Raw genomic sequence first — 10903 nt, 5'->3', positions numbered from 1 at the left:
GCTGCACTGTCTCGAGCAGGGCCTCTCCCAAGCCGCACAGCGTGTGGAGCAGTGCAGGTTTGCATGCGGGCCTCCCCAGCTCTGCCTTTAGCCGCATGACCAGTTTCCCGCCTGCGAAGTGGCAGGAGTCCCGTCGCTGACACAGTTTTCCGGTGGTTGGTTCTCTTCTCCCTGCTGTTGGCAGCTCACGCCATGTCTCTGCAAGTGGCAAAGCCTACCGAAGCGTCCCCTCAACTGCCTGGTCCCTCAGGCCGCCCGTTGGTGGCAGAGCTCATGCACCAGGGCCGCTGCTTATGCACTAACGTGAGTGGGACCAGAGCCTGCGGCTTCCTGGAAACATGAAGACTTCAGCTAGGAGCTCCTTTTCAGAGGCTGGGGCTATTCTCAGCCACGAGATGGCTCTGCATTGGTGACAGCCAGGACAGGCTCCACCAGGGCTCCTAAGGGCAGCCAAACAGGTTTTTGAAAGTTTCTTCTCACTCAGATGATCTCCTTGTCCTTAGTGGACTAACACAGTCTAGAAGTGGCTCTAGAAAAGACTGCGTCACTCCTCCTGGTGGTGGGTGGACGCTCCAGAGCCAGCCGGTCTGGGTTCAAATCCCAGCGTTGCCACCTTCTGGCTGTGTAACTTCCGGCAAGTTGCTTCCCCTCTCTGTGCCCAGCTTTCCTCGTCTGGCAATGATGATGAGTCCCTACCAACTAGGGTCCTTATGAGGATTAAATGCTGCTCTGAAAGTGCTTGGAATCGTGCTGTAAAAGTCTGGTAAGTAAAACCCCAGTGCCATTAGCACTCACAACAGCAGACTCAAGACCGGCAACGCTCTTTGTAAATGGGTGAAATTCAACACTGCAAAGCTGAACTGCACTTAGAAGAGTCTCAAAAATGGACAGCATATACTTAAAGATTTTGAATTTTTAGAATTCCTGATATATTATGCACACCATGGAAAAATTTTCCATAATTTATTGCTGTAATTCATTCCGTAAAAGTAGACATGTTTGTTACGAAGGGAGTGAAAGAGTTTTATTTGTTGCTACTGACGACAATGTGCACTTTATGGACAGGTGGGTCCCCGGCGTCGGCTGCTGGCTCTTCTTCGTGGCCTGTGTGTCGCCTGACAGTCCATCTCCGTCCTCCCAGAGCTAACTTCCGAGTGCAGCAGAACCATCCTCTCAACTGAGAACAGAGCACATCACAGCGAGACCAGCAGTTCAGGGGCCAAAGGTCACGCTGTGGCCTCTGCTTCCCCAGCGGCACAGCCTGCAGATGTCTGGCTTCTTGATCTGTTACCATATGGTTGAAAATCGCTCTGCACGGTGCCTGAAGCAGGAGTCAGGTGGATGGGCCTGGCGTTAAGGTTTGTCTTACATAAAATCAAATTGTAGAATGCTTAATTGCAAAGAAGTGTAGTGAAGAAAAGGAAAAACATCTAAAATGGCACCACTTCAAGATATAACCATCATCCTACCCTGATATTTGCATGTGCTCATCCTGTGCACTGAACACGCTTGCACAACGCGAAACACACAGTTTAGCACCCGCCATCCGCATCAGGTAGGGCACACTCCTCACGTGTCAATGTGGCTGCACCAGGACCTGGCGCTCATCCCTGCCGTGGAGTCGCGCGTTCCCTGTTAGGAGAGCTATCGCAGTAAACCGTTCCTTGTGATATATATTTTGGAATGCATTTCTTTAGAAAAATGCAATGAAAGTAGATTTATCATGTTGACAAGCATGAACTCTTAACTCACACTTTAGCTTTTTTTTTCTTTTTTAAAGTTTATATTTAAGTTATAGTTTACATTCAATATTATCCTGTTAGTTTCAGGTGTATAGCATTCTGGTTAGACAATCATATACTTTATTTCCAGCCCCCACCAGCACCACTCAGTTATTACAGCGCTATTGACTATATTCCCTGTGCTGTACTTTACATTCCTGTGACTATTTTGCAGCTACCATATTGTACTTCTTAATCCCTTCACCTTTTTCGCCCAGCCCCCAAACTCCCTCCTCCCTGGCAACCATCCATCTGTCCTCTTTATTGGTGAGTCTGTTTCTATTTTGTTTGTTTATTTTGTTCTTCGGATTCCATATATAAGTAAAATCTTACAGTCCTTGTCTTTCTCTCGGACTTATTTTACTTAGCATAATACCCTCTGGCCAATCCCTGCTGTTGCAGATGGTAAGATTTCATTCGCTTTACGGCCAAGTAATATTCCACATCTTCTTTATCCACATGCCTATTGGCAGGCACTGGGGCTGCGTCCATATCTTGGCTATTGTAAGTAGTGCTGCAATGAACATAGGGGTGCATATATTCTTTCAAATTAGTGTTTGGGGCCTGGTGTGGCTCAGTGGTTGAGTGTTGACCTATGAATCAGGAGGTTGAGGTTTGATTCCCGGTCAGGGCACATGCCCAGGTTGTGGGCTTGATCCCCAGTAGGGAGCGTGCAGGAAGCAGCCTATCAATGAGTCTGTCTCATCATTGATGTTTCTGTCTCTCCCTCTCCCTTCCTCTCTCTGAAAATCGATAAAAACAAGCAAACCATATTCAAATTAGTGTTTTGGGTTTCTTCAGACATATACCCAGAAGTGGAATTGCTGGGTCATAAGGCAGCTTTATTTTTAATTTTTTGAAGAACCTCCATACTGTTAATGGCAGCACCAATTTGCAATCCCACCAACAGTGCACGAGGGTCCCCTTTTCTCCACATCTTCACCAACACTTGTTTCTTGATTTATTGATGACAGCCATTCTGACAGGTGTGAGGTAATTCCTCATTGTGGTTTGAACTGCATTTCTCTGATGATCAGTGACTTTGAGCACCTTTTCCTGTGTCTCTTGGTCCTCTTTAGAGAGGTGTCTTTAGAGAGGTGTCCCCTGCCCACTTGTTAACGGGCTGTCTTGGCTTGTTGCTGTTGAGCTTTCTGCGTTCTTTATAAATGCTGGATATCAACTCTCTATGGGATGAATGACTTCTTCCACCCAGTAGCTTGCATTTTGTTCTGTTGATGGTTTACTCTGCTGTGCAATCACTTTTTAATGTGATGTAGTCCCATGTATTTATTTTTTCTTTTGCTTCCCTTGCCCAAGAAGATATGTCAGAAAAAAATATTTCTAAGAGAAATGTCAGAGATTTCACTGCCTATGTTTTCTGCTAGGATTTTCATGGTTTCAGTTTTACCTTTAAGTTTTTAATCCATTTAGTTTATCTTGTATATGGTGTAAAATAGTGGTCCAGTTTCATTTTTTTGCATGTATCCAGCCAATTTTCCCAGCAGCATTTATTAAATAGGTTGTATTTAACCCATTGTATGTTCTTGCCTCCTTTGTCTTATATTTACTGACCATACATGTTAGTTTCTGGGCTCTCTATTCTGTTCCACTGATCCATCTATGCAGCTGATTTCATGCCCCAGCCTGTTTGCATTGAGATGGCCTTGTAGTATAGTTTGATATCAGGTAGCATAGTATCTCCAACTTCATTCTTCTTTCTCAAGATTGCTGTGGCAATTTGGGTTTATTTTTTGTGTGGTTCCACACAATTTTTGGATTACTTGCTCTGTGAAAAACACTATTGGTATTTTGATAGGAATTGTGCTGAATCTAAGGACTGCTTTGGATAATATGAACAACTCATCTGTGTTAATTCTTCCTATCTATGAGCATGACGTATGCTTCCATTTATTTGTATCTTCTTCAGTTTCTTTCGTCACTGTCTTGTAAGTTTTCAAGTCTAGGCTTTTTATCTCCTTGTCTTACCTTAAACTTTAAATCATGCCCCAACTTTCTGCTGAAGGTCAAAGTTAGGTAAGCAACAAAACCCCGCTTTGAGCCCTGTTCTGCCCACTGCAACCTCGATATCACACCGCCCTTTCTGGCTGTGTATGTACTTGCTTCAAATTATCTTTCAGGACATAAAGTAGAGCTTTCGGTTGGAAAGTTCTATTAATCTGCTACATTGTTAATGTTTTCAGAAGGGTGACCACAGTGGCTCAGCTTACTGTATGCTGTTAGAAAGAAAGTTACCCCAAACTCCACTGTCTGCAGCGGCCAGTTGGGGCTCAATGTGCAGCAGGCCACTGTGCCATCTGGGACATGTCTAGGGTGACATGGGAAGCATGCTCCACCCCCTGCTGCTTACACAACTGAGCAAGTCAGACCCAAATTTGTAAGAAGTGTCAGAACATTGCCCACCCACCAAACAAACCCCGAATGTGGCCAAGGGGTGACCAGGTGTGACCTTCAGAAACTCCCTCTGAGGTTCAGCAAGGGCAAAGGGAGATCTTTATTCATACGGGGAGACCGAGGCTTAGCAGACAGGCCCAGGCCACCCGGGAAGGTCGGCATATCTGTGGTTTTTCAGGGGTTTTCAGCCTATGGCTGTGACAAGGGTCACAATCATTTCTTACTCATGACAGAGAAAGTACCAAGTGCCTGAATGACGTGTCCCCCACCCCATTTCAGGAACTTCACTGGGCGAATGTGACCCTCTCACATGCTAAGCCATTGCTCCTCCCATCCTTCCCATCCGTTTGGGCACTGACCACGGATGTCCGGCTTCTGCTAGGAGGGGATCTCCCTTCTCAGGTTCCTGCTTCCTGTCTCAGCTGTCACCTGAAGCTTCTCCACCTGCAGACAGACCTCAGAGCTCACAGGGCGGGGGCGTGGTGTGGGTGTGGCGGGGCGCTGCCCTGTGCCTGTTAGATTCTGGGACACATTTGAGGTGACACTGATGGATTTTAAGCATTAAGTGTGTATCTTGCATAAAGATTTGGTTTCTTTCTTTCTTTTTTGTTAATTCTCACCCAAGGATATATTTTTTCCATTCCTTTTCAGAGAGAGTAGAGGGAGGGTGGGAATGGGAGAGAGAGAAAAAGAGAGAGAGAGGGAAATATCAATGTGAGAGAGACACATCAGCTGGTTGCCTCCCCAAAGCGCCCCAGCTGGGGGCGGTGAGCGAACCCCTAACCCAGGGACATGCCCTCCTTGACTGGGAATCGAACCCTTGACCTTTGGGTGTGCAGTAGGATGCTCTAACCATTGTGCAACACCAGCAAGGTTGGTTTCTTTTTTGAGTTAATGTAGTATTATCACTTAGTCATTGCTGTTCACCCCCATCCATGAGTTTTTTTGGGGAAAAACACTCTTTTTGAAACCCAAGGAGGCCTGTCCTGCCTGTGCAGGGGCTGGCAGAGGGGTGGGGGTGACGGAGTGAAAGCAGCACCCTGGTAGAAAGGGGCCAAGCCACCCTGGCCCCGAGCCTGTGCCATGGGAGACGTCCTGCAGATCTGGGACACAAATTATGCTTGCCCTATTTGAGGTCATCTTTTAAGCACCTGGCCCCTTTATTTCGCTTTCCAACTTCAGTTTCTTTTCAAAGATTGCAAATGTAAAGGTCTGCAGGGGACAAGCAGGTCATGTAAATGATGCAGCAGCGGGGGTCGCTGAAAGGGTACAGTCTGGGCTCCAAGTGCCTCCCTTTCAGTTGATGGTTACCTGGTGTGTGTGTGTGTGTGTGTGTGTGTGTGTGTGTGTGTGTGGTGACTGCAGGCACATGGTGGCCAAATCCCATTTGCCAAGAGTTCCCTGTTTTGAAAGACTGCGATGACTCGACTCTGACTTTTCCTAAGACATCCCCGGTCCAAGGCTTCGAGCAGCCTGCCTGCACTCTGCAGCCTTGGGCGGGCTGTGGGTGTAAGGGGGGTGAACCTGCTATTTAATAAAGTCACCGTCGCCTGCATTATTACGGTTCAGGGGAAGGTTTAGGGGTGCAATCATGGAGAGCCTGGAGTAACAACACAGCCCCTGAGGCCTGGGGCTCCAGCAGCTAAGACACTGGGTGAATGCTGTTTGGGACCACGGTGGCATTGCTGTCAGTGAAAAACGTGGGTGGTCTTCCACATTGAGAGTGGAAGTGGGGTTCTTGGGGGTGCTGCTGGAACAAGTATTTCCGGAGGCCCCAGGGGAGGATGAGATGTGGTGGAGAGCTCTATTCCTGTGGAATTACAGCCCTTCAGTAAGGCCAGAAGCACACTCAGAGTCCCGAGCTTCCTTTCCAAGTTGCAGCCGGGTCAGTGCAGCATCAGGCTATTGCAGTCCATTCGTCCATTGTGTGGGGCCCACGCGGCCGGGATGACCTGGCGAATGCAGGGGAACCCCACAGGCTGAGTCACACAGGTCCCAGGAGTCCCCAGAGCAGCAAGAGCACAAGAGCCAATTCATTTGTTCAGGTGATTGAATGTCCCCACGTTCATGCCCTGCAGTGGCCACGCCCATGCTGGCCAACCACCTCTGTCCCCAGCAGTGACGGACAGCCAGCACCTGCCCTCTGTCCCCCAACTTTACTAGGCATGTGTCCATCGTCTTGCCCAGTCCCCTGGGGAGTGGAAGTGCTTGCTGGTGAAGCTGTCCACTTGGCATGCCTACGATGGCTGCCCCCCTTCGTTCCCTTCCTGGCAGTAACGAGGCTAATGACAATGGTATCTGCATCAGCAGGGCACGTGCCCATCACCCCCCTTGTCAACAGTCTGCTGTCTGCTGGCTGCAGGTGAGGGGGCGCTGGGGTGGGGGCCTCTTCCCCTCCCCTCCTGTGGTCGGGGGAAGTGTGCTGTCCCAGACACCACTTCTGGGATTGTCTACGCTGCAGGGTAGGGTGGGGGTTTCTGGTGGAGGGCCAACCTTGCCTCGGGAGAAAATGGTTCTTTCCTGAGGGGAGGGCATGGGGCCATTTGGACTGACGTCATAAACCCACGTGAAGTCATATCCTATGTCAGAAAGGTGGTGTCCCTGAAACGGAATACCTTAAAGATGTGAGCAAAGTAGAGCAGCCCAGTAGCTGTCAATCAGCCCTCATCCTCAGAGCTGGCTCAGTGCCAAAGGGCCCAGCACCTGTCCGCTCCTCAGGTCTGCCCAGCAGCCTACTCTGGGAGGAGGGGCTGAGGCCTGGAGTGCAGGCCAATTTCTAGGGTTATAAATGGGGGAGGGGGTGTGCTAGGATGTCAAGTAAGTCATATTTGCAACATTTCCTGGGGACTTGGAAGAATACATTTAAAAAGAACAATGCCGAAGTCTCAACCACTTAAACAGATTTTATCCAATTGAAGCACACCCTCATTTTATATACCAGCAAGCAAGCAAGAAAGGAAACAATAGCAAATAAACGCAGCAGGGAACGCCAGGCGCCCTGGAAGATAACACACTGAGTTTCAGGAATGCCAGGTGAGCAAACAGCCACTTCTTGGAATCCCAGCGCTGGCGGATTTGCAGCTCTCCTCTGCCAGGAAGCCACCGGGAGGCGCAGCGCCAGCTCTCGGTTATTTTTCTTATCTCTCTCCTGCAGAGGAGCCTGCCCCAGCTTCCAGGAATCCTCCGCACCCACTGTCCTTCCTGCCCAGTCTCCAAGGCCTGGGTGAGCTAGAAAAGGAGGGGTCAGTGCAGCGCACCCGGCGCAGCTTCAAGGTAGCAGAGAGCGAACAGCCTGAAATGCTGTAGGTCCCAAGTGGTCACATCACAGCAACGTCTCTTAAAGTTCCTCAAGGTCTCTTCCAGTTTTGTTATTCTATTTATTTCTGGAAAACAAGCTTTTTACATATGCATATTTAAATAAATAAAACATTTCAAAATAGCATAAGAAATATGGGCTCTCCCTCCATATTAGTGCCCATCTCCTCCTGGGGTGGGTTTTGCAGCCCCTACTCTGACTTCCATCAAGGGGTAGCTTGGATGGGGCTCAGAGGACCCAGTCAGGGCCACCCGGAGACCTGAGGGCTGGAGGCCAACCCCCAGAGGCCAATGGAAATAGGGAAGTGAGGAGAGGATGGTCAGAATCTTTCTGGCGGCCTGTAGATGGCGCCAGGGGAAAGGGACTGGGACTGGAACCTGGGGTCCTGGCGGAGCCGGAGCGCACCTGGTGCAGCACCAAGGTGTTCTTTTCACATCCCCCCAATCCCCCACCCCCTCGACCCCTGGCTGCTCCGAAAGCTTGAGAGGACTGGGTGGGGCGGAATTACAAGCCGTGGGTGCAAAGGGGCGCGCGCAGCGGACGCGCACCAAAGGACTCAGGAGCGGCACGGGGCCCAGACTTTCTCCCTCCAGGCAGCTCGCCGCGGCACAGCCCTGCCCTCTCCACCCCACCCCACCCCACCCCACCCCACCCGGCGGCAGGTGGACAGTGTCGCTATGAAGAGAAAGCCTCGATTATCCCTCCTGCAAACCGCCACACGCCAGACCTTCCTTATTGTGCGCCTTCCATAGAAATGCAAACGAGCCGCATGCGCCGGCCACAATCTGCTCGAGCGACCCAGTCCCGCAGCACTACCAGGGCTGGAGCGGGGCTAGGACCTTCCAGCGCCTTTGGGTCGGGACTCTGAGCTCCCAGAGGCCTCGCCCGCGCTTAAGTGTCAGCTGGAGGGTGCTGTGGCCAGATCTTTGAAAGCTTAAAACCAGTGCTGGGGGAGGGGGAGTTATTTTAAGTTTCGGTTTCAAAGTAACAGTCTCAAAAACTTCAAGTTAAAAAGTTAAGACAAAACTAGAAAGATAGCAACAAAAATGAATGCAAGACAAATCCTTTAGGTTCTCCAAAGGTGCATTTCAAAAATTGCAGAGTCCTACTCGCAAACAGGGGTTTTTAAATATAACTTTTCCTTTTAAGGACTTAAAAAAAAGCAAGATGAAATCTGCAGGCTCCCAGTCTGCCTAGTAACACCCCGACAAAAGCGGCAGATTTGAGGCATTGTCATCCCCCGCAGCCCTCCCCTCGAGGCCTTCTGGCACGAGCCGCTGGCCGCCGCCTCATTTGCATCAGAAAGCGGGCGCCGGCCAATGGGCTTGCAGCTCCGCTCCAGCTGGTGGCGCCTGCCGCGGCCTTTATAAGCGCGCGCAGCGGCGGCCGCCGAACTCACTCGCGCGCGACAGCCGGGCTGCATAGCTCCCCTCTGCTCCGGTGCCCCGCCTGCTCCGCGTGGATATCTAGCTGCTCGCCCGCCGCACCGCACCATGACTCTGGAAGAAATCCGCGGCCAGGACACGGTTCCTGAAAGCACAACCAGGTAGGTAGGCGCCGGTGCCGGACGTCTGTGAGCGCGGGGAGCCTCGCCCTGCCCTGCCTTGGCCACCACTGGTCAGGCGAGAGCTGGATGGCTGGGGAGCCCGCTGGCTGGGGAGCCGGGAGGGGGGTACGTCGGCGGGGCTCTCGGGTGCGTTTCCGCGCTCACTGCTCTGGCTTGTTCCAGGATGCAGGGCGCCGGGAAAGCGCTGCACGAGCTGCTGCTGTCGGCGCAGCGCCAGGGCTGCCTCACCGCCGGCGTCTACGAGTCCGCCAAGGTCCTGAACGTGTGAGTACAAACGCGGCGCGCAGAGGGACTGGGAACGGGCAGTGGCGGGGAGACGCGGAAGACGGCGGGGGACACCAGGGCTCTTTGCTCTGACCGTACCGCTCCCTCCTTGCCCGAGCAGCGACCCCGACAACGTAACCTTCTGCGTGCTGGCCGCTGACGAGGAGGACGAGGGCGACATTGCGCTGCAGATCCACTTCACGCTGATCCAGGCCTTTTGCTGCGAGAACGACATCAACATCGTGCGTGTGGGCGACGTGCAGCGGCTGGCGGCCATCGTGGGCGCCAGCGACGAGGCGGGAGCGCCCGGAGATCTTCACTGCATCCTCATTTCGGTGAGTGTACTCCTCCGGTTCCTTGCTCCCCCACCCCCAGGCCCGGGTGGCGCCGTTGACCAACCTGGCTGACCTCTGCGCTCTCCCCGCAGAACCCCCATGAGGACGCATGGAAGGACCCCGCCTTGGAAAAGCTAAGCCTGTTCTGCGAAGAGAGCCGCAGCGTGAATGACTGGGTGCCCAGTATCACCCTCCCCGAGTGACAGCCGGCTGGGGGCCTTGGTCTGATCGATGTGGAGGCGCCCCCGAGCACTTAGCGCCGGGCTGGCTCTTCGGACGCGCCCTCGGAGGGCGCAGGAGTTCGGAGTGGAGACTGGCAAGCGGGCCCCGTGGAGAGCCAGGAGGAGGCGCGGCTCCCTCCAAGGAGGGGCCCCTGAGGCGGCAGGGGCAGCCTGGCCCAGAGCCCAGGACAATACAAGTGTGGGGAGCCGCTGCTCGCCCCGGAAGGCCAGAGGCGGACGTTGGCCGCAGTGCTGGACGGACTGGCCGGGCAGGCGTGACTCAGCAGCTGCGCCTTGGGCAGGAAGCAGGGGAAAGGCGAGGCCAGGCGGCCTGGACTTGCACAGCTACTGGAGCTCTGACGGACCTAGCAGTCTGCACTACTGTTTCAAAAGGGATCCGGCGATGCTTCATTTTCTAAAGGATTATGCTGCTGCAGCTTTGACTTTTACAATAAACTTACTGAAACAAACTTATTCTCTTTATTGAGGGCAGGGGGTCCTTCCTGAGGGGGAGATGGTGTGCAGGCGCAGATATTGCGCAGCTCATGGACCTGGAGGCACCTGTTACGTCCTCTTGTCTGGTCTGAGTTACAGGCCCCCAGGGAGCAGGAAGTGGAGGAGGGGAGGCTGCCCAGAGTTAGGGCAGGACTTGAGACCAGCTCCAGTTTTTCTCCTTTTAGGAAGATTTTTAAATTTGCAAGATGGGAGCATACTTGAGATAAGACATCAGTGCCACAGCTAAAAGCTGGCTATCCAAGCTGATAACAGCAGCCTCGATCTCCCCCCCCCCCCCTCTTTTCCCCTTAGACAGCTGCTTATCTGAACAGCTTGCAAGGGCAGGCAGCCTTCCTACACAATGAGCTTTGCCTTATGCTCACGAAGCAGCCCTTTGTGGTCCCTAAGGTTGGCGGCAGACAGCTGTCAGGAACCTTTTCCTCTTAAAGGAATGGCCCAGCAATGTCACCAAGGTATTAACAATCAGGATGGCTGCATTTAAGCATGAGTCA

The 10903-nt window shown here is 52.3% G+C and overlaps 1 protein-coding gene across 1 annotated transcript; it reads left to right on the top strand.

Moving 5' to 3' along the window:
* Positions 1-8420: 8420 nt before the first annotated feature.
* GADD45G (growth arrest and DNA damage inducible gamma) lies at positions 8421-10359 on the top strand. The gene is made up of 4 exons (XM_080668736.1): positions 8421-9055; positions 9239-9340; positions 9462-9675; positions 9768-10359. Exons 1-4 carry the CDS (start codon positions 9003-9005, stop codon positions 9876-9878), a joined length of 480 nt encoding a protein of 159 aa, XP_080524862.1. The 5' UTR covers positions 8421-9002; the 3' UTR covers positions 9879-10359.
* Positions 10360-10903: the final 544 nt, after the last annotated feature.

Source organism: Plecotus auritus (assembly GCF_963455305.1).
Source record: "Plecotus auritus genome assembly, chromosome: 5".
NCBI lineage: Eukaryota > Metazoa > Chordata > Mammalia > Chiroptera > Vespertilionidae > Plecotus > Plecotus auritus.
The sequence above is the reverse complement of the archived record's forward strand: the minus strand, read 5'-3'. Positions and strand labels throughout refer to the sequence as shown.

Bases quoted from the DNA above. Each gene is read 5' to 3' on its own strand.
- GADD45G (XM_080668736.1), top strand. From the start codon at position 9,003: ATGACTCTGGAAGAAATCCGCGGCCAGGACACGGTTCCTGAAAGCACA. The intron at 9,056-9,238 runs GTAGGTAGGCGC...GGCTTGTTCCAG, and splicing joins GTTCCTGAAAGCACAACCAG to GATGCAGGGCGCCGGGAAAG. The intron at 9,341-9,461 runs GTGAGTACAAAC...TTGCCCGAGCAG, and splicing joins TCCGCCAAGGTCCTGAACGT to CGACCCCGACAACGTAACCT.